The following is a 22,620-nucleotide window of genomic DNA, read 5'->3' as shown; positions in this document are numbered from 1 at the left end:
CTGCTCATACATTACATCAAGGCTTCCTTGTGCTGGAAACGTAAATGAGAACAAGGCACTTAATTTTTAGAGTAGTGATTGAAAGTATGCCAAGTGGTATTGAGGCAGCATTTCAGGAAAAATGCTATGGGAAAAAATGGCATGCTATTCCAACACCAATTTATATCACCGTCTTCAAGATCTAAAGTCTGGAGCACTGCTTAGCATGAGAAATTACCTTCTACATTTGATTTTGGCCAGAGAAATTGAGGACAGGTTTTTTTCAGGTTTAAAAAAAGTGCACAGTACCTTTGAGTAATCTTTGTCCTCAGAGTATATTTCATATGAGCATTTAATTGATACCTTGTTTAACCAGTCTTTCAAGTTACAGAAAGCTAATTCCAGGGTAATCTCAGCTCTTACACTCATCAGAGCTCACATTCATGAATCCTTGAGTTGTGACACCCCTCCCTGGCTTGTGGTCTCCATAGCACGCTGCACTCAGTGTGCTGCAGGCTGAGCTCTGCCCCAGGGTGGTTGCTACAAACAGCCACAACAAGTGGCATCCGATGGGAGAGCTCCTCCCAAAAATAAAACTCTGTTTGAGGAGGTGACAGAAGAAAAGTTCAGGAGCTGAGGTGGATACACATCAAATTGATCTGCAGGGTTCTGGAGAAGGAAGTGTGAGTGTGCCCTTGGTTTTATCAGCAGGGAAGCATCATGATAGCCTTGGTGATAGCCTAGGTCAAGTGAAGCAGGAGTTTAATTATTCTCTTCTGTGAAGAGCCTCCCTTCCCAAAGGACACCTGAACACTTAATTGACTGCTTGTAGGAATTGTTTTATACTTGTCTCTGATATATAGCCACTTCTGCTGTCGAGTGTGATCATCAACAGCCTCCCTTGAGGGGCTTCCACACAATTGAGGTCCCAGTTGGTTGTTCTGGTTTTGTTTTTCCAAAGTAGACTGTTGCTACTCTATTACCGTGGTGATACTTTTCATTATCTCTAACAGCAAATTCCTGTTTGGCATTTAATGTTTAGCATAGCTTGGGTAACTTGATTTGAGTAAAACCCCCTCTCAAGCCACGTTTAGAGTTTGCCTGTCTAAATACACACAAATAAATGAGGGGTTGTGCTCCCTGCTGACGGGATTGATGAATTTCTTGGGGGGATTTGACCACTGGGTATGCAGTCAAGAACTGTTAGATTGCAGCATAAAACTAGGCTTAAAAGGAAGCTATAACAATGAAAGCTGTGCTAAATAGACAATTAATTTGTTTTTTCCTTAGTTCCTATCTAGCTCATATCTTTTCTACTAAGAATTTATTTCCCTGTGTAGCGTGGGAAGCTGCAATTTTATTACTTCTGTATTTTAGTCTTCAAACTCCCACTGCCCCTTATGAAGTGATAATTGCTAAAGCCAGTTTTTCTAAAGGCTATATAAAACTTAAAAGTTTGACATCAAGTTATGTTGAGCAGTAAATGCCACCTGGAATATCTGGGTGAAAGGCAGGCAGAGCGATTGCTGCAGCTGGGTGTTTTCTTTCTAAGAAAGCCACAGGCTGTTGGTAACAGTGGGAGGATATTGGGAAAATACCCTGAGCATGTGGAAGACAAGTGTTCAAACTCCCAGAAATTATGGTTGAGGGATATGACTAGAGGGCTAAGGAAGATCAACTTCCTAATTTTGTTTGTAGGATTGGCTGTAGTATCAAGACTTGAAAATATCCTCCTTCTGAGAAACTGTTCAAATGCTTTCACCACGAGGAAAGTAACTTCATCTCACCAGTCTCATACATATTCCAGTTTTGTTCCAGAAGTCAGGGTCCATCTGCATGCTTGAAAAGTGATGGTAGAAAAACTGCATCCCCACCCAGGGGATGGAGGGTTCCTGTTTGGCACAAGCCTCAAGACTTCACAGACAGTGTTTAAAAGCAAAGCCTAGACAGCTTGAAACGTTGCAGACATGCAAAGAAAAGGCTTTGTGCTAAATGCAGGGATCAAATGCAGTGTCACTGAGTAAAAAGAAAGTTTCAGGAGGAACATGTTTTCCACCGGCCCCAAGATAATATTTTTTGATTGCTGTGCAGTCAGTGAGCTAGAGCTTGGCCAAAACTCTTTGTTGGGGGAGAAATGTGTTAAAGCTGCTGGGAAACAGCTCATTTCTGTTTGATGCTCATAATTCCTGCAGCAAGGGCATTTTGCTGGCAGTGTTTTTGGTAGAGGAGCAACTAAGAATGATGGCTGGAGTGACTCGGGGGTTACTGGATGACCATATTTAGGTCAGTAGTGCAGGCTGGTCCAGGCAGTGGTGACCTTGTGCTGCTCAAGGACTGTTGAGGGACCAGAAAATGTGCCAAGTCCCAAACTGGTCAAGCTACAGACCTTTCTGTAGTCAAACCAGCACGGGTGCTGCTCAGTGTGGGGGCTGTGGGTACTAAGAGGCGTATGGTAAATCATTTGCATCAGCTTCTAATTCAAAAAGTTTTCACCATTTGGGGTTTTTGTGAGGGCAGGGCAGAGGCTGAGTTAATTCTCTAGGCTTTGTGTTTTACAACAGATTTTTTGGTTTATGTGAAACAGAAATCTGGCATGGTCTGTTTAAAAATACTGTGGCAGGGTTTTGGGCTGTGTCCTGCTTAGAGCAGAATGGAGAGGTGTAAAGTTCAGACCATGGTGCCCTTGAATATCAAACCTGTGGCTGCATCTAATATGTCTGCAGAGAGCTTATATTTATTCTCCTTTTGCTGCCTAGGTTCATTTACATTCAGCAGAATATCATGTTGCTGTGACACTTTACCTGACTGTAAGAAATGCAAGTGGGGTTTTTTCCCCCTGTTTTTAAAATGCTGATTTGAAGGAACTGCAACTCAGAAGCACTTTGCTGAGTTGAACATTATTCAGTGGGGTAGGTGTCTACAAATCTGTCAGAAATGCTGACAAAGGAATGTCATGAACAGCTTACAAATCTTCTCCTTGAGGAAGAAATTGTATTTCAAATGATCTGTTCCTGATTTGTCCATCACTACTGTGTAGGCATAGAAAGGCTGTAGGTTATGTCCTTCCAAAGGATATAATTATGTATGTCCTTGTGAATTATACAGTGGAAATCATCAGCATATTAAAACAAGATGTTGCTGTCAGTGGTGTCTGAAGAAAACCAACAGCACAGCTGTGGGTGAGAGGCTTTCAGATGAACACTTCCACCTCTGACGTTTGTCTTCACTTGGGCATTTTTACAGAGTTAAGATCGTTTTCAAAACCTCAAGTGAAAATAAAACTGTTAATCAAATGGTTAAAAATTAGCTTTCTCAACATACAAGCTTGCTGGAGTGTTTCTCTGTGCTGCCTCCTCACCATTTTGATAGATTTGTTTGGCCAGCCTTAGAACAAGTATTTTTTATCTGGCTTTACATTTGAAATGAGATTCCTTCCTTTAAAAGTTTGTCTTAGGTATTTGATCAGCATGGACAAAAATAGATACCTTTTACAGAGACAGAGCAGAGGAACTGCTGAGAAGTGAGGAGAGGAATGGGACTGAGCCCATGGCTAAAACCAGCTCTAATTGCAGCTGCTCAGTGCTGAGACTTTACCCCGAGTAACCGTCTGTCATGAGATGCTGTCCTTGTCCTTCTTGTCTTATTTTGCTCCTGGCATTTCTCTAAGAGAATAATGTCAGTGTCCCAGGAGTGCACCGCTGCAGAAACAGATATACTGGAGTCTAAAACTTCATTTCTGGGAGAAAGTCTGTCTGTGGCATTGGCTTACAGTGAAATGCCAGGCAGCAAAGTGAAATGAAGGCCATCACATTTGGAACAGGTTTTTTTTTTTTCCTTCTAAAGATGTGTGTGAGTGGAAGGACAGGCTGAGTAATTGCCCAGGCCAGGTCCCCGGGCTTTTGCTGTCGCAGCCTGAGGCACAGCAGGAACAGAGGGCTGGGTGTCCCGGCTCTTCGTGGCTCTCGTGGCTCTCATTAGCCATTGAGGACCTGTCAGTCTCCCATCAGCTCACTGGGCTGAGCAGTCACCTCCTGAACCTTTCACCAGTGCTGCCCTTTGGCTTCTCTGCCTCTTCCAGGAGTAGCGTGGCACTCACAGCCAGGGTGCCGTTATAGCAGAGGAAAACTCTGTGAATAGTTCATCCTCACTGACACAGCACTGCACACAGGATGTTCCTGTGCTCCCAGATTCCTGCACCACATGGACTTGCCTCCCTTCCTTCTGCCACCATCCCCGTCGTGTTTAACCCGTGATCAGGCTCCGTTAGCAGCCACTGCTCTGCGTCACGCAGGTAACCCACTTCCCAGTTGATTCATATTAATATAAATCTGTGGGCTCTGCCCACTCCAGACTTAGCTGTGCTCCAGCATCTTCCATACTGTTCAGCCATCTGTCCTGACAAACACAGTCCCGGGAATTGCCAAAGCTGTTGTGTCCCTTGGCAAGCAGTTCTTACGCTTAGCAGGGAGACTTTGTGTGTCGGTGTCCACGAAGGATGTCCCGTGCTGCTCCATCCTGTTCAAGGACAGCAGTAGGGCAGTGTTCTCTTACTGCCACATGTTCTGGAGAGACCATCGCTCTACGTCTGCTCTGCCAGCTCAGGAACTTTGTTTCTGGCTCTAAGCAGCACCTAGCACTTGAGGAGGATGGCAGAGAAGGCTCAAAGGGCATCCATGGAAGATTGCAGCCCTAGGGCAATTTCTGACATCTAATGCTTGGCTTAAGCCTTGAGCAAGGTGTTTTAGATTTGTTCCAATACGCTCTTTAAGCAGTCCAGCACTGGGAGAGCTGTAGCTGCTTAGTGTATGTATTCAGTCCTTGTATTAATATTTTCTTCTGGTTTTCATTTTTATTTGACTTTTCAATTCCCTAGACTGTGAGGAAGTGGAATTAAGACTGCTCCTTAATAAATTAGTGTGAAAAGGCAACTGGTGCCATGCATCAACTTAAACTGCTGTCTGTTAAAGTTGCATTAATGTGTATAAATAATACATATCTTTGTGGAGGAAGTGCTTTGTCTTTCTAATGAACAGTTGCCTGATTGGAAAGGCTGAAAGACTCTATACCCTGGGCAGAAAGGTTGTTTTACATGTGCCTGGATTATTAAAATGGATTTGTGATCCTGAAACAGCAACTAGGAAAGATCTTGTTTAGCAGAATATGCTAAAGAACTTCAAAAGAAATTGTGAGAAATCAGGTAGCAGGTGACTTTGTGATTTAGGGACTGGTATCTCTTCCACCTCAGGAAAAGGCATCAGGTTTCCATATCTTAGTTTTAAGGAGTGATGCAAACTACCATTAAACATTCATTTGTTGCCTTATAGTAGGCAGCAAACATTTCACTGTGTGTTTTGGTTCAGATATGGCTTGAAGAATAACCATGACAGCTGACTAATTAACAGCTAAACTAGAACAGCCCCACTTGCATGAAAATAAAGATAAGTCACTTAATTATGATATTTGTTGAAAGCAAAAAAACCTGACAGTTCCTTGTGCACAAGAAAAAACCCCAAATTATTTTGTATATTCTTAGCATCCACAGCAGGTGCTCACTGATAGCAGGTGCTGCACAGTCATTTCTGTCCTGCTGCAGTGCCTGTAAAACAGTCTCTCCTGTGATCACTTGGTCTTGGATGGGAAAAGGACTGGTGCTTAAGTAAACATTTGAAGCACTTCCAGTGTCCATATTTTTAATGTTATACTAAAATCCCGTCTGTTCCACAGGTTATAATATTGTAACATTACATAAAGGGTGTAGCTGTGGACAGCTATAGACTGTCCCAGGCCACACTTGGCATCTGTAATCACAGAGCAAAACTTTTCAGTGCCAGTTCTGAGAAAAATTGGCACGGACAAGAGAGCCAGTTAAACAAAGGGCAGGCAGAAAGAGAATTCAGGGAAAGGGAGCTTGTCCAGACGAGCCTGACATCTTCACGTGTACAGGAAAATACAAATTGTACTTGCATATTTTATAAGTACGAGGCTGACCCAAAGTGACCTGGTGTGCATTTGTGCTCTGGGATTTCTGGTGTAGCAGAGTCTGAATTCCTCACCATGATTGAGATTCAGCCTCATAGTACATAATTGCCTTTTTTTTTCACCTGCAGCTTTTGTCAGTGATATGATTTTCTTCCTGTTCCCTCTGTCTCCTTTTGTCATTTAGCATGAGGAGGTTTAGTTGCAAGGAAAGGGGAGGAGAAGAGAGCTTTGCTTTCCTTCCATCTCAATGCAGCATTTCTGCCCTAAGCCTGCAAAACGAAGCATTAAAAAAGCAGCTCTGTGGGGGAAACATTTCACTGGTTGGTTGTATGCTCACACTGCCAGTAACCAGAGCATGTAACGTACCTGTGAAATGAGCAGAAGCAGTACCCTGAGGCTCACACCACTCTCACTGAGAGCAGCAGCCTGGAGCAGAGCTCTGCGTGTCTTTCCCTGCTGGAAGATGCGCTCCGGCCGTCAGAGGAGCAGCAGGATCCCTGCAGGTGTGTGGGCAGTGGCTGCACTGATGCCAGTGTCTGTTCCTCTTTTGTCTCCCTGCTAGCTGAAGACTTGGAGTGTGGATGAGCTTCAGAAGAGGCTCTCTGCCCTAGATCCCATGATGGAACAGGAGATTGAGGAGATTCGCCAGAAGTACCAATCCAAGCGGCAGCCGATCCTCGATGCCATCGAAGCCAAGAAGCGGCGGCAGCAGAACTTCTGAGCCACGGGTAGAACGTTCTTCCATCCTCAAACAATCAGCCCCTTGCTTTTATGACTACTGAACAGATTGATTTCTATTGAAATATGCTAGCAAAATAGAGGGCAATACTTCTGCTCGTTTATTTTTCCATAGCACCTTTGTGAACTCAGGAATGCCATTACGTGGAAAATCCTGACTGTATGTTTTAATGTTAGACATATATTTAAAACATTATTCCAAAAGAGTTCTGTTACTGTTTTTAGGAGGATTGTTTTTAAACCAGAGGAACCAGATAGAAGTAGGCTATTGAAAGTTGGCTCACTCTCTTTTCAACTGAACTTTCAGGAGTGCATTTTGGTTTAAGTTAATACAGATTGTTGTCTGTAACAGCTGATTCGTTCATGGGTTTTTTGTTTTTGTTTTTCTTTGTGAATGCACAGACTGCATTCGATCTCAAGCTGTTAACTGTTTCTGCTGTTAAGGTACTGATAAGTTTTAGGTCACTGAAGAGAGCAGGTGAGAACATGTTCAAACTGTTCCAGCCTTTTGAAAGAAACTTCAATCTCAGTTTTTAAAAAGCCTGTAATAAGCCCCATGCCTTACACTGTGTGCTTTAAGCAAGTGTGATTTCTTCAAGACCTCAGTTTTGTCCTCGTTTTGTGTACTTTATGAATTTATCCGACTAGATAAAGCATGTTGTGCCTCCATAAGAAATGGCATTCTGTAATTTAAAATCTGCAACCACTTAAAACCAAAAGCCAGTCAGTGATCTGATACCCCTTTGTCTGTCTGTTTGGAAATGTCCTTCAGGGAGACCCTGCTGAGAATGGAGTGCTGGGAAAAGGAAACAGCGTTTGAATGGGTGGAAGTTGTGTGAACCTCTCTCAGGAATTAGGTACTTCGGCTGTGTTTAAGAGGACTTAAAAATCTCCACAGCTTGTGAAATATTTTATAGGCTTCATTTCAAATTTACATCTTTAGATGTTTGAATAAAAACTTGATTTCACAATCCTTCACATTTCCGCAAGGTTTAGCACATCGGGAGAGTTGAACTGAAAGTAAAGACTGTTGAATTAACAAAGATGTGCATTTATGGTGGTGGAGCAAAGGCGGAGTTGATCTGGATGAGAAGACAATTACCGACGTCCTGCTGGAAGAGGTTCAGTCTCTTCCAGTTCCTCTGGATGCTCTTGTGTTTTTTTTTTTTTTAATTTCCCTGCCATCCCTGCCCAGCACAGCCCAATCAGCCACAATGCCCCAAGCACGTACAATCGCTGTGAGGATGGTGCAATCAGCTCACATCAGAGTGGAGAGTAAAACAAAGCCTGTTTGCAGGGCAGAGACTGAGCAATGCCTCTGCCCCGTGGGCAGTAACAGCAGAGCTGTGTAGTTTTAGGTGTTCCTAGCATATGATGGAATGTTTGGACAGAGCAAGTGTTTCTACCAATATATTTTTACTTTGCTCTGATAGAGGGAGCAGTTTCCACGTTGTGCTTCTGAACTAGGCCTTGGTACATCACCTAGATGATTAAACAGCAGTGTCTCCTGAATCAATGCTGCTACAGAGGTGACATATTCGTTTCATGTTTCTGTAGAGTCTTGTTTCCCCGCTGGAGCAGGCTCTTGGCTGCTGCTCACAGTTCTGCTCCACAGCTGTGAAAGGAACCAAGCCATTCTTACCCTCTGCAGGGCTCCTTGCATCAGTTTGTCTCAGTTTGATAATGCACAGGATCACAGCTGTCCCTAAGGGAAAGGGAGACAGTAAGCAGTGTATGTAGGGTGCTGCAGGAAGAGCACATCCTGGGATAGCCAGCAATCTGATAGCCTCAGGTGTTGGGAAACATCAGGGCTCATACCGTGCTCATCTGGAATCTGTGCAATAGGCTTTGCCCTAACCATGTCTTTATGATGAGCAACTATCATGAGCATCCTTTGCATCAAAGAAATTCCCCCAGTTTAGGAGGGAGTTCACTGGTCAGTGTTGGATCTTGTATAAGTCACGTGGGTGGACCTGGCCCAGCACCTCTGGTGTGACAGACACAGAGATCTGTGACGTGGTAAATTGTGCACTGCCTGTGTGGGGCCGGGGTCAAGCCTGCTCTGCTGGAAGGAGTTTTTCCTCTGCACTGGGTAGGTAACTTTGCAGAGATCAGAGGGCATTAGAAACCCCAACTTTTAGGTGAAACACCACAGGGTGGTGTCTGCAGAATATGCAACCTGTGACTGCTGTAACTGAATGTAAGCACTCTTGAAGTACTCTGCTTTGCTGACGTGATTGTCTTAAAATATAGCAAACAAACCAAAATAACTAAAACTGGTCCAATGGCTTAACTGTCTTTGAACCTTTCTTAAATGCTTGCAGTAGGTGAGACTTAATGATGTTTCTTGCACTTGGAGCTGTAATGCAGAGGAATTATTTTCTCCTTCACTGATTTTCAATTTGTTAGAGAAAATATGTCCCTTTTTGGTCCCTTTGTAGAATGTCTGGGAGCACAGTACCTATTCATTTCTCAAAGTCCTCCAAGCTAAGACCAAGGCTGGTACCATAAGGGAAGGCTGTTTTGACAAAGTTTTAAGCAAAAATCTTGCTTAATTTTGAAGCTGCATTCATGTGCTCCTTGGGTTCATCTGCATTGTGGAAACGGTTCTGGACAAACCATTCTCTTTGCTTCTAAAACCCAGAGATACTGATGGTGTCAGTCATGTGAGACTTACAAATGTGAAGTTTGTAGCTTTAACTTTTTTTGTAACAAAGAAATTAGCAACACTGGCATAAACTGCTGACTTGAAATGCTGTTTTGTAAGATCTGGCTGTTTGTATATAATCGTGTTGGTCTTTAGTTTGTATATGTATGAAACAGTAACTTTTATTGCATTCCTCTCAGTTTGATACAGGAGATTTTGTTTGATCTTTCTCAAATATCTTGCCTTATTTGTTCAAAGGGGCAAATAAACTGTCCCTACCTGAAAGCATCAGTGTCGTGACTCATATTTATGCATTAAAATATTTTGGGGTGGTGTTGTTTATCAGGACGAGTTTTAACATGGTGCACCTCTAATCAGCCAATGTTATGCAACGTTCTGGAGGGGAGTACAAGCTCTCAGGAACACAGGCAGTGAACATGTCAGACACATTTTAAAACGTTACTAATTCTGCAGCTCAGGGTGAAATGGCTTGAGCAGAGGGGCAGCTCCATGTGCTGGCAGCTCTGTGGGGGTTCAGGAGGTGATGCTCAGGCAGCTCCAACAGTGAGGAGCACGGGCAGTCCTGCCTGGAGCTCCAGTCCTGCAGGAGGGATGTTTGTCCCACGGGGTGCTTTGGCAGATGGGGATGCTGAGCTCTTCTGTGCAGGTCTTTGCTGTCTCTGCAGAAACTTCCCTGAGCCTGCAGGCAGGTTTGGGGCTAGGTACGTATCAATTATCCACCTTCCTACACAACAGGTGAGGCTAGAGGCTCATTCCTAATTCTAGCTCACTTGCTGCACTTTGAGCTTTCTAGCTCAGAAAAAGATGAAGCTGACAGTGAGTGGGTGCTGCCTTCCAATGGTGAACTGTTGGCTTCGATGTGGTTTCCCTGAGCAGTTACTAAATCTGTCCTGGAGGGATGACTAACTGGAGCAGAGACAGAATTCATTCAGGAGTCAGCTTTGGTTAGCAATTCCGGAAGAAACAAAATAGATCTGAGCTTTTAAATGTTGGGAAGGAGCATGGAAATCAAAGGGAGGGAGGCTGCCGGCTTTTCTAGTAACTGGGAGAGCCTGGAGCTCTCACGTATTCTCAGCAACATTCTCAGGATATTGTGGAGCCCCAGCACAAAGGGAGGGAGGGTTGTGCAGCCGTACCAGGGAGTGTTTGTGTGCACTCCCTCCGTGCTGGCAGCTCTGCACCTGATGCACAAACTCCTGCATGTGACTTAACAAACCCAACAACAGGTACCCATCAGCTGAGACTGATGTTCAGCCTTGGTTTTCCCCCCCATAGGGGAAAAAGTCAGCTGTACACTAAGCCCATAGCACCAGCAGTTTTTAATAATTATTAGCACTAAGGTACAGGGGCTGCTGTGCCAGTGTCCTTTCTGCCCAGCTATTCATTTCCTATACCTTCATTTTGTACCATTTCCTGCTCTCCACAGGCCAAAAGAGTCTGAGCTTGGATAAATGCTTTGAGCGTTGGCTGACAGCCCTGCCTCAAGAGCTGACAATTTTTCATTTCACTAATCACTCTGGCAAAATTTTGAAGAGTCAAACCAGGAAATACCCATCAGCTCTTTCCAGACTGAAAGTTAATTGCCCTTTAATTTAAGAGCCCCGGAAGAAAGCCAATGCGTTTAAAAACTTTAAAACAATTCAATTCCATCTATGAAGGACTGTCCTGCTCCCCTCTAGGTTGTTGCTGTCCAAATCAATACAGTGCTGGACATGGAGGGAGCCCAGAGTCCCTGAGTCCCATCCTGAGTGGTCACAGCAGCTTCTTGCAGACCTGTCTGTGCACAGTCAGCAGACAACTGAGCTATAGGGTGGATTTTCCTCAGCCCAAGGGGCTCACAAGCTCTGGATCGTCACTCCTTCACCACAGAGAGCAAGATCTTGAAAGAAACCTGGGGCAGTTTTTTGAGGTCTGGATGTGAACATGCACTGCTGGTGCTGTGCCTCCCTGCACCCCTGACCTGTGGTTTTTATTCTGTGAAACTGTGGGACCTATCTAGGCATATATGGTTAATTTAATTTCATGCCTTCAAGGCTGCTCATTTGGCTTTCTCAGATGGTTAGAATGGAAGTCTTGATTTTGTGTGTTCCCTACAACTAAGTTAACAGCCTGGGTTCAGATAAAGGCTAAAGTGAACCCCTAAGTATATGCAAATGCTGGGGCTGTCTCACTACAAGGCAAAAGTGGTCTAGCGTTATTTTGTATTAAAAAAAAGAAAAAATGGAACTACTGCACTGTTTGTCTTCACTGATCTCCTTACATAATTCAGCAAATGGAAGTAACACTGATTTAACATGTCAAGCAGTGTGCTCAAGCAGTGAGATCTGGTTTTTGCTGAGGTCAGCAGGGCTGTAGGAATCTGTGAGCAGGAGAGATCCCAAAAACACTGCCAGTGAGTCGTCTTTCCTTCCTACAGATGAAACCCTTTCAAATCTCCTGGTTTTCTAATTACCAGATGAGTGCACAGACCATGCTCAAGAGTAGTCATGGATCTGAAAGTTGGCAAAGGAAAAGAAGTTTTAAACAAAGGTAATGAAGTTTACTTTGTCTCTTTGAGCAGAGTTGTCTAATTCTCAGCTGCATTAAATTGCTTAATAAGGTCACTCCTTAATCACCGTTCCCTGGAGGCAAGAGAGTCATGCTTTAGTCAATCATTTTCTGAATGTGGAAAGCAGCTTTGTAGGAATAACCTGATAAAGTGTGTAATTGATTTACCCACTGTATCAAATGAAAATGCAGCCACTCAGGAAAACTGATTAGGGATTAGCAAAAGAACATGAGTTTCCTACTTGCCTTAGAAATAGTAAGCCAGGCCCGTCCTGGCAGCCCGGTGCTGCACAGCCGTGTCTCACTGGGGAGCGTGGGCAGTGCTCACCCACTCTGCTGCTGGGCACCTTCCTGCACCCGGCTCTTCCCTGCTCTGCACAGCTCGAGCTCTGCGAGATCTGCCTGCACAGCAGTGGGAGGATTTTCCTAGTGCAGTTACTCAGAGCCATACAAATCCTAATGTCTTCACAGAGAGCAGGAGGCTAAAAAAAGAAAAGATCTTTTGTGGCTTCCCCAAACCGGAGCTAGGAGCTCTCGTGCACCAGCCCCCTCTGATGTGCCTTTGCAATGTGGCAGAGGGGCTCACAGGAGATCCTGCCTTGCTTTTAGCCCCCAAGGTAGGGGAGCTTTTGCCTTGGAATGATCAGAAGTATGTGGATTTTTAATATTTTAGTGGAAAAGCTCTCAAAGGAATAAAGATTAAACTCTGTTTTATCCCTGACTCCTATCACACCCAGCAATGGTCCTGCCCTCCCCAGCCAGCCCCTGCAGAGCAACAGCCTAGAGACGCCCCTCTCATGTCAGAGTATCAGAGAGGCCACATCAGGATTCCCTCACTCCCAGCTGCGATGCCTGGCTCCCTGTGTGGCTTTTCCCAGAGCTCACCAGCTCCAGCCTCTTCCCTCACACCCCGTGAATGCCTTGTTCTTTGAGCCTCAGGAAGGTATGTTATCCAAACTGCTCCAGCCAGGATGACAGCAGGGGTCCAGGCACGAGGACCGGCTGTCAGCACACCATCCAGAGCAGGGGTGAGGTGGGAGCTGTGCTGTGCTCCAAGGTGGTGCTGGAGCTGGCTGATGGGAACCTGCAGAGCTGTGGGAGCAGCTCAGCTGCTCCTGCTCACCTCGACCCAGCCCTGGCTCAGCCCATGGGCTGCACGAGAACATCCAGCTGCCACAAAACAGAAACCAGCATCCACAGCAGATCACTGAGGTCTTTAATAAAATATACAGTATGCATCCCATGCATAGATAGAAAATTAATTTACATGCTCCTAATTATTTGCATAATGCTTTTTCATTAACAGATGTCATTTACTCTTCACATTTGAATACATTTTGCTACTGGAATATTTATGTTGAGAAGGGGAAACTCCTTCCTGTATTCAAGTAAGAGTGCAGCAGGAGCTGGTCAGAGCAGAGGGTGCTGCTCTCCAGTCCCAGCTCCCAGCAGGAATAAGCGCAGAGCAGACCATGAACCGTCGGTACTGGAAGACTTGATGATGCCAGAAGCATGAGCACCCTCCCATCCCACACCACTGTTCCTTGGGGACCCTTCCTGAGTCCCACTGGGTTTGGAAAGGCTGGACCTGCACCGGTGTTGGTTTGGCTTTCCTTGCCCGTGACCAGCAGATGGCTATAGGCAGAGCTGGCACTGGTGGCTGTGCTGAAACCCAGCCAGGACAACCAGCAGCAAACCCCACAATCCAGGTACCTGGGGTCGTCCTGCAGCCATCAACATGTGTTTGAGGTGATTTGGGATTGCAGGATACCCGTTTCTCCTGCTCGGAACAGGCATTGCTGGGTGCACTCCTCTGTGTGCAATGGAGCTGCACAATTTCCAAACAGAGAACAGGGGGTGGGAGGGCAAGGAAAAGCTCTCTAGGGAATTAATGCTGTGCTGGGAGCAGCCTCAAAAGTGCTCAGGTGGGCTGGGGGGCCAGGCAGAAAGGGGTTTGGTGCTCCAGGCTGACCTCCCTGCCCGGCTGTGAGGTGCTCAGGGGCTGCAGTGACAAGGAGCAGTGCAAGGTCCCCTCTGTCCCAGCTCTCTCCCTGCAGAAGGAAGGTGAGTGCAGCGGCACCTGCATAGCTCAGCTCCCTGTAGGGATGCCTGGGGCAGTGCGACCCCCTCCTTACAGCCCTCCTGCCCTGCCTGGCCCTAAGACAGGGAGGAAAAGGGGCAGAATTAAGCCAGGCTGGGGGCTGTGGCGAGGAAGACCAGCGCTTGGGGCACAGCCCCACTGGGATTGGCTTCTCAGTTCCCCCAGCTTGATTCCCTCCGACTGCTGCTGCCTCAGAGAACAGTGTTCCTTCTGCCTGGTCATCCCCAGCTGATGTTCCTCCCCCATGCATGGGCAGGGCTCCCAGCTGTGCCACCCTCCCAGCACAGCCCCAGATCCCTGGAGGTCCCAGCAGTGGCAGTGCAGGAGAGCAGATAAATCCTGGCTGCAATGGAAAGAAGGTGAGGTTCAGTCAATCCCACTGCAGGGGCTGGGGACCATCGGGCTCACCCTGAGCTGGTCACTGCCTCTCCTCCTGTACAGACTCATTCCCAGACCCCTTTCCTTATGGCTGGGGGAGGAGCAGTTGAGCCTTTCGAGGCTCTTTTCCAGCTGGGGGTAGGACAAGGCTGGGGCTGGAGTTGTCGACCTGGCACAGGATCTGTAAAGGCTGCCGGCCTGGTTGAGGGCTGCCTCATCCTTGAGCTATTTAACCACACCCTGGACAACATAAAACCTCAGGGCAGAGGAAAATCCCCCTCCATACAGTTGGGGCAGTGCCTGATCAGGGGTCACTTGTATTTCTTATTTTCTGCCTCCCTTTCTGGCAGGGGTATACCCAGCACCACAACATCCCTTTGCAGCCACGGGTGAGCAGGGTGAAGGCTGAGACACGTCCAGGCAGACGCAGGGTCTGGAAGCAGCCAGCGCCCACTGAGCATCTCCTCCAACCCCTCCTATCCTTTGCAGGGCAGGGGTGATGCCGGCCGTGGCTCCTCCGCCTGTCCCGGTGCCATGCTCCCCATGAGCAGGCAGGTCCTACGTGCCCCAGGGCCACAGAGCCGGGGGTCAGGGGCTGGGGTGGGCGCCGGGGGTCAGACCACGGCGGTCGGGGCTGCCCCTGTCCAGGGAGGTCTCGCTCAGAGCCTCCGAGTCTCGGTCATGGCTGGAGATGCTCCCCACCTCCGCGGGGTCCTTCTTCCCGCTGTTCCTCACGGCCGCCTCCAGCGCCTTCTGCTTGCGGTAGAAGTGGGAGAACTTGTTGAAGATGATGGTGATGGGCAGTGCCACGACCAGGATGCCCCCCAGGATGCAGCCCGAGGCCGCCAGCTTCCCCGCCACGGTGACAGGCACCACGTCACCGTAGCCCACGGTGGTCATGCTGACCGTGCCCCACCACCAGCACGCTGGGATGGTGTCGAAGCCAACGTCTTCCTCCTTCTCAGCAGTGTAGGCCACTCCAGAGAAGACAGAGACCCCCACAGCCAGGTAGAGCAGCAGGATCCCCACCTCCCGGTAGCTGTGCTGGAAGGCAAAGCAGAGCGTTGGTCAATGGGGGCCACCACACCCAGCACAGCCAGGACACAGAGATCCCACAGCCCTGCACAGACACCTGCACAGACACCTGCACATTCTACCTGCACGCCTCCATCAGGGATCTCTGCTCTATCCAGCTCTGTCCTGCTCCAGAGATGGACTGGGATGGGGTGGGGAGTGCAAGGGTGACAGATCTGGAGCGAGTGGTGCAGCCAGGAATCGTTCCTGGCACCCACAGCTGCCTCCCTGCACTCCACCAGCCTGCGAGTGCTGGGAGGGAAGACAGATCTGTGCTCCCCAGCCAGGGATCCCCAGCAGAGGCTGCTCCCCTGCCTCCAGCATTCACTCTGGCCTGATCTCAGCTAACAATATTTAGCACATTTTCCTTTTATCTTGGCAGGTCCCCAGAAACCACCTAATAGGCAGCCACTAAAAGAAGCAATTTGTACCTTCCTGAGTTGCTGGCACTGCTCGCAGGGAGGACGTGGCCTCTGCTGCAGGCTCAGCTCAGCTCTTACCCAGGTCTCAGCCCAGGCTCCCTGGGGACCCCAGAGTCCCCGGGTACCTCCTGTACCCCAACACCACTGACCCTCAGCATCTGTGAAACACTTTGTTACGCACGTGTAGAAACTCCTGTTTCTGAGATAATTACATTCCCTTCAGGCTTTGCTGCTCCTCTGTCAGAGACTCCAAGTAAACATCAGAGCTGACATGAAACCAAACACCCCTGGTCATCAGGGCAGTCCAGGGATCCATCCAGTGTCAGCATGGGCTGGTCTTAGACCCATCCAACAGGGTGCTGCAAGCCCCAGCTTGATGAGATTCAGCCCAAGGGGTCTGGGAGCTTTGGTGGGAACAGAGCCATGGAACACCCAGTTCTGATGGCAGAGGTGTGCAATGTTCCTTGAAGAAGCCATTGTTTCTCTGGTTTCAACCTAAAACCTTTGTGCTGCAATCTTTCTTTGTGTATTCCTAATATTTGAACAAAGTATAAAACCTGTGCCAGAAGCCCGGGGGAAAAGGCAGTGGGCAGCTGGAGGACAAGGCAGCAAGGGACTGCCAGGGGACAGACTGCCACCACCATCCTCCCAGCAGGGCTTGTCCAACCACTTTTTGACTGACACAAGTGAATTTTTTGGATGTTTCTGCCCACTGACCTGCCAGCTTGCTCTTCATCTTTTGGGGAAAGGAAAGCAGAGCTTTGATCGTGGGGATTTTTTCCCAGTCTCCTAACAAGCAGAGAATGCTTTATTGGAGACCACATAATGGCTAAAGGAAACAACATTTGAGCAAAGCAAACAGCAGCAGATGTGGGAAAAGGCTTCTGTGGTCAGGATGAGACTTAAAGGAGGTGGATTCATGGCAGGGAGCGAGGAGACTTTGCTTGGACAGCTGGCAAAAGCTGCTTAGCTAATGCCAGTAATACCAAACAACCTCCTCTTCCTCCCCTTCCTCCTCCTTCTCCTCTTCTTTCTCCTCCCTCACCTGTGGCTGCAGATGCCCTATAGCAGTGCCACAGGAGCTCTTCAAGGAGGACAAACAGCTCAGAGCCACCGAGTTTCAAGGATGTATCACTTGGCCATGAAAAACCTGCTCCTGGCTGGAAGTTAACAGCAGGTCTGTACATCCCACCTGGGGACCAGCAGCACCGAATAACCTCACACATTTTTAAAGAGTATCTGTTCTGACCCTGGGATGTGTTGGAGGGGGAAGGCAAAGGGAATGTCAGGCAGCTCAGTAGCTCCTGCTGTTTCAGTTTACAGGCAGGGTCAGGGTTTGCAGCACAGGGAAGGCTCCAGGAATGTCCCAGCTGATCCTCAGGCACTGGCTGCCACCTGTTTGCAGCCATTTATCTGCAAAACTTCTGGTTTGCTCATTGATGGAGGGGGAAGGCAGCTGCAGCTGGGGTTTGGCTGGGATGCAGGCTTAGCCAGGGTTTGGGTGGGATGCAGTTTTATCCAGGGTTTGGGGCGGTTGCAGGCTTAGCAAGTAGCCAGCCTTAGGAGAGGCAGTGTTAGGTAATAAAAGACTCCAGCAAAAAGCCCTCCAAGTAGCAGTCTCTCCAGATTCCTGCCAAATGCACATCTTTCCTCCAGTGCAGCAGAAGACAGTCGGAATGGAAGAGCCCAGTTTGAGTCTTGCCAGAAATACCAGTGTGGAAACCGAGCAGAGGTGGCCCATGGTAGCGACAGCAGGGTGACGTGTGATGTGCAGTTCCAGCCTCTTTACATATTTAGGCCCCTGAGGGGGACAGACAGCAACTCCTGAAGATCCCTGTATGTGCTGCAATTACCCAGGGACCAACATCTATCGACTGCCAGGGGGAGAGGGGCTCCAAACCCGCACCCGCAGAGCTGCGATAGCGGTAACGGATGTCGAGCATGGCAGGGAGGAAGAGCAGAGACGTGTAGGAAGCCTCTCCTCAAATTAAACACGCTGTGGATCAGGCCCCAAGCAATCTGAGGACTGTTCAGGGTTTATGATGCACAAGTGGCAGAATTCCCTCTGCTAGCACTTCCGTGGCAGCAGAACCATCACTCAGCTTGCCAGAGCCATCGCTCCCGCTTCCTGGCTGTTAAAAGCCTTCGCTGCTCTGCTCCTGCTTTCTGCTCTTGAAATAGGAAGTAAATTATGATTAACAAGTCATTGTAATTTATGTGCCCACTAAATCACAACGCCAAGCTGCTGCATCAGATTTGTGTCTTTGCTCATCCCCATTTAGAGCTGTCTACAGAGTCCCCAGGAAGGGGCACTTCCCAGCACGTCACTGGGTGAATCAGCTGCTCATCAGAAGCCGGAGCCGGGACACTGCCAGCTCCCCAGATCTTGTTTGCTGCTTAGTAATGTGCACGTGAGTCCATCAGTGCCTGCTCTGCTGAAAGGTGTTCATGCTCAGATGGAGCACTGACAGGACATAGGGAGCCTTTTCTACGTCTGCAAGTTTACTTAAATTTCACCAGCAGGGTTACCTGGGTCTGTCACTTGTCAGTGCTCTTTCACGGTAAGTGTTCAGAAGTATGATGCAGGTAGGACTTCAGGCATCTTCATTTCAAACAACCCTCCCTGGACTCTGTTTCAGCAGGTTTTGAGGATGCCAGGAATATTTCGATGCTCTGTGGGCTCTGCAGGATTAGTTCTGGGCAGGGCTGATCCTGCTTCACAGCAGAAGCTGGCAGAAGACCTTTTCTGCTGCCCATCCTCAACCCCATTCACACTCAATGGTTCCTTTTCTCCATGACTCAGCCACGGGAATGGGTCCAACCCCAGCAGCCGAGTCCTGCTGATGCCAGTACACCCCATGCCAGCCCTGTCACTGCTGCAGCAGCAAAAACAGGGTGTCCCCAGCTACTCATCCCTGTGATGGCCCTTCAGAGGGAGCAGCACGAGGAGCTGCAGCTCCCTCCCTGGCCAGGCACTGAGTGGGAGGAGGGTGTCCCTTTGGTTGAATTTCAGGCTCTGTCACAAAGATTGCTTCCTTGGCCATTCGTTTGATACACCAGATGTTTGAGGAGGGGAAAGCACAGGGATATTTGCACAAGCAGTGCTTGAAAACACAGTCTTCTGGTTTGAACATGGGGCCCAGGAGCAAAGATGAGGTGTTTGCCCTGTTGATCGTCCCCCATGCCCAGCATGAGCCCCATGTGTGGTGGGGCATGGGGAGCATGTATCACTCTGAGTCTTAGCAGGCTCAAGGATCAGCTTTTAGGATTCCCATTGATGCAATCACCAAGAACCAGGGACAATTAAAGGCCGAGTTTAACTGGCCTCTGCACCAGGCTGGATTTTCTGTGTAAGCACAGAAGGTGCTCACAGGAGGTGAGTTCCCTTCTCCCCAGATTCAGGAACGTGGCCCTTAGCACCAGGGTGGAGGGGAGAGATGGTGGGGGTGAGCCAAACCACACTGGGTGTGGAGGCTGGTCCTGCTTCACCACTGAGCTGCAGTGACGGAGATCTGGCTGCGGCACGGGGATAGTGAGGATTGCATGGCAGATTTCAAGTTGCCCTTGGTCTGTCTGAAGAGGCCAGGGGTGCTGTGCATGGGGGTCTGCAGAAACACAGCTTTGGGGCATGTTATGGGGATGTGGACCCTCTCACCAAACCTGCAGGGATGCTTTCTAGGCATACCTGAACTCTGGTCCTCCACTCAGTCAGCATTTCCTCCTCCAGACCTTCCTCCTGAGGACCACGTGGTCCTGGGACCAGCTTCCCCCAGCCCTGCATGCCAACTTTTCCATCACACTGAGGGGCAGCTGCTGGTAACCCAGGCTCTGCTGAGGGCACAGACCCTGCCTGGGGCTGGTTGTCCCAGGCCATGCAAGTCCCCCTTTGTTTTTCTACTGCTGCTTTGTGCCAGTCCCGACCTCACTGTATCAGCTCAGCTGCACCATGATTTCTGTTTCCCTAAATGGCCAGGCACCAGGGGTTGGACACTGGCCTCTGGTCAGCTGGCAGCATGCCCTTAGGAGGTTTCCCCTTTTCCCAAACTGGGGACAGGAGCAGCCCTGAGCCATGCACACTGGTGCTGGCACACCTAGCAGCTGCTGGCTGGCCTGCTACCTGCTCAGCAGGTCACTCTCAGCCCAGCTAGACACTGACTCACTTCTGGTGGGACATCCCCATCCACCCATGCATGGCTGAGTCCATTCCAGTGCTGTGCAACAAGGCTTTCATACCACAGTGGGATTGCTGAGACCCTGGAAGCACCAGTGCTGCACGAGGCAAAATGGGGTGGATTGGTGTTTGTGCTGAGTGTGTACAGAGCACTCCTGCAGTCAGTGCTCCTCACACTTGTTTTCTTTAGCAGACACACCAACAGCCCAACCCACTACCCCAAGCAAGCTTGCCAGGCACGACCCAGAGCTGGGAGCTCACTGCAAATAGGGACTTCCACGTCCCCCAGCCATGCCTGAAGTCTCCTTCTTGCCCAGAGACTAAAGGAGTAGACAAGGAGATAGCCAGTTTACCTTCAAGGTGGCCCCCAGTGACCTCAGTCCAGTGGAGTGCCGAGCCAGCTTCAGCACCCGGAATATCCTCATGAGCCGAAACACCTGCACGACCTTGCCCAGGTTGCCCAGCTCCGAGTCACTGCCCATGGTCACATCCACCAGGAGGGTGAAGTAGAAGGGCAACACTGAGACAATGTCAATCAGGTTCAGTGGGTGCGTGAAGAACTTCCTGGGGTTGGGCGAGAGCAGGAGGCGAGAGGATACTTCGAAGGTGAACCAGGAGATGCAGAAATACTCCAGCTTGTGCAGGATGGGTTCATCGAGCACGTTGCCATTCTCATCCACCTCCTGGTACTCGGGCATGCTGTGGATGCACATGGTGGCTATGGACACCAGCACCACGCTAATGGACACAAAGCTGAAGAGTTTGCTGGGGATGGAGTAGCCGGGGTTCTCCATGGTGAGCCAGAGGCGCTTGCGCACGTTGCCGCAGCGCAGGGTGCTGTAACGCAGCAGGTCGTGGTTGATGTCAGAGATCTCATCAGGGGACGTGTCCACGCTGCTCACCTCGCTCTCCTCATCCCAGTTGTGGTGCCGGCTCTCCAGCTTGCGCTCGTGGTAGCGGTAGCTGCAGCAGGAGTCCAGGAAGAATTCGTTGATGCCCCAGTACTCGATCTCCTGGCAGAAGGAGAAGACGCACAGCTCCTCCATGACATGCAGCTTCCCTGTCTGGTAGAAGTGGAGGACGTAGAGGAAGAATCCGGGGTTTCGGTCAAAGTAGAACTCCCTGGCACTCACGTCGTAGTCATCGCAGAGCTGCAGGATGGACTCCTCCGAGTCGCAGGAGAGCAGCCGTCCCAGGCGGGTGTCGGGGAACTTGGAGAGGGCGCTGGAGCTGAGCCGCCTCCTCAGACCCCCCACGTTGATGTTGATAACGTCCTCCTCAAAACTGGGACCCCAGTAATTTAAGGTCTTGTTGACCATGATCAGCAGAGCAGGAGCGGGTTCCACCTGTGGATGAGACAGTGGGGCTGGAGGGGACACAGGGCTCCCCCAGGTCTGGGTGCTCCTGGGTGAGGGGGGGGCCAGAAGCACCCTAGGAAGTGAGGAGGGATGTTTGCATTTTGAAAATGAGGACCAGGGAAAAAAAAAAGGGGAGAGAAACAGCTTTGGACAGTTGCTCTCCTGCAGTATGGAAGCTAAAAAAAGAAAAGCCAATGATTTTTCCAGGTGAAACTTTTCCTTGCTTTTTTACCTCCTAAAATTTCTCCCTTTGCAGGTTGTTAATGGCCTAAGGAAGGCAGTTTAATGCACCTCCAGCACCTCACCCATGGGGCTCTCCTTCTTCAAACGAGTAATTAGTCACTGAAGAGAGGATTTATTCCCCAAAGAGTCTCCTGGAGGAAAAATTAGATCTTGTCAAATCACCACTGCTGCGATTCTGCCGAAGTGCTTTGTAGCCCCACTACCTACACTGCTAATTAGGCCTGGTCAAAAAGTCCTTAGACGGTTCAATCTTTCCAGCAGCACAGGCAGTTTTGCCAAATCAAAGTATTGTCACAGAAGGTGTCAGTTTCAGGGAGAATTTGAGAGGAAGAAGTGTCAAAACAATTCATCTGCCTGTTTTGTTTCCTCTTGTGTGTTCTGCCATGTAAAATATTAAGATTATTTTGATAATGTTGAAACATAACAGAAACATGATTCAGAATCATTGATGACAATAAAATCTCTATGTCGATGGGGAAATAAAAAGCCAGAGTTTTGATTTCCACTGTGTTTTAGGAATTTATAAGTTTCAGGGATCTGGGCTTTTTATTGCAGCAGAAATTCTATTTTCTAATGAAAAACACTTAAAGCATCAAAGAAAGAAAAGCATTTTCACACCTTCAGATGCATTTACCTGTCTTGACCAGAAATTTAGAGCAAAAAGGCAAATAAAAAGGGTTGTGATCTTTATGCACCACCTTGAAATCCGATTTTTCCACCTACCTTATTCATCAAAACATCCAGGGGACACATGGAGCAGCCCTGTAGTGATGGGATCCCCCTGCTCCTGGCATGGAGTGGTAGGGTTTGAGGGACGCTGCTCTGCTTTCTTGGTCGAGGAATTACATTTTTTCCTGTCTTGTGTCACCCACAGAATTTTCCAAGATTTTAGGGGCTACTGGCACAGAGGGCACAGAAAGGCAGCAGGATCCGAGGGAAAAAAGGCTGCAGCCCCTGCAGTG

The 22,620-nt window shown here is 48.7% G+C and overlaps 2 protein-coding genes across 4 annotated transcripts in view; one reads left to right on the top strand and one right to left on the bottom strand.

Moving 5' to 3' along the window:
- The window catches only part of STK4 (serine/threonine kinase 4), a 46,389-nt gene extending 36,761 nt beyond the window's left edge, over nucleotides 1-9,628 (top strand). For 2 of the 3 annotated variants that reach the window (XM_069034145.1, XM_069034147.1), the window contains exon 11: nucleotides 6,521-9,628. In XM_069034145.1, the coding sequence (XP_068890246.1) occupies nucleotides 6,521-6,679 (159 nt within the window). In that variant the 3' untranslated portion in view covers nucleotides 6,680-9,628. The remainder of the gene's footprint in view (nucleotides 1-6,520) is intronic. The other variant, XM_069034146.1, reaches the window with a different exon arrangement.
- A 5,350-nt stretch (nucleotides 9,629-14,978) lies between these two features.
- KCNS1 (potassium voltage-gated channel modifier subfamily S member 1) lies at nucleotides 14,979-21,492 on the bottom strand. Its single transcript, XM_069034120.1, has 2 exons — nucleotides 20,411-21,492; nucleotides 14,979-15,434 (listed from the first exon to the last, which is right to left on the bottom strand). Exons 1-2 carry the CDS (start codon nucleotides 21,374-21,376, stop codon nucleotides 14,979-14,981), a joined length of 1,422 nt encoding a protein of 473 aa, XP_068890221.1. The 5' UTR covers nucleotides 21,377-21,492.
- Nucleotides 21,493-22,620: the final 1,128 nt, after the last annotated feature.

The sequence above is a fragment of the Aphelocoma coerulescens genome, chromosome 20, assembly GCF_041296385.1.
Source record: "Aphelocoma coerulescens isolate FSJ_1873_10779 chromosome 20, UR_Acoe_1.0, whole genome shotgun sequence".
Lineage (NCBI taxonomy): Eukaryota > Metazoa > Chordata > Aves > Passeriformes > Corvidae > Aphelocoma > Aphelocoma coerulescens.
This window is presented reverse-complemented; position numbering and strand designations above follow the sequence as displayed.

Excerpts from the sequence above, each read along its gene's own strand:
- KCNS1 (XM_069034120.1), bottom strand. The coding sequence starts at position 21,376 with ATGGTCAACAAGACCTTAAATTACTGGGGTCCCAGTTTTGAGGAGGAC. Across the intron at positions 15,435-20,410 it reads CACTGGGGGCCACCTTGAAG|CACAGCTACCGGGAGGTGGG; the intron begins GTAAACTGGCTA and ends TTTGCCTTCCAG.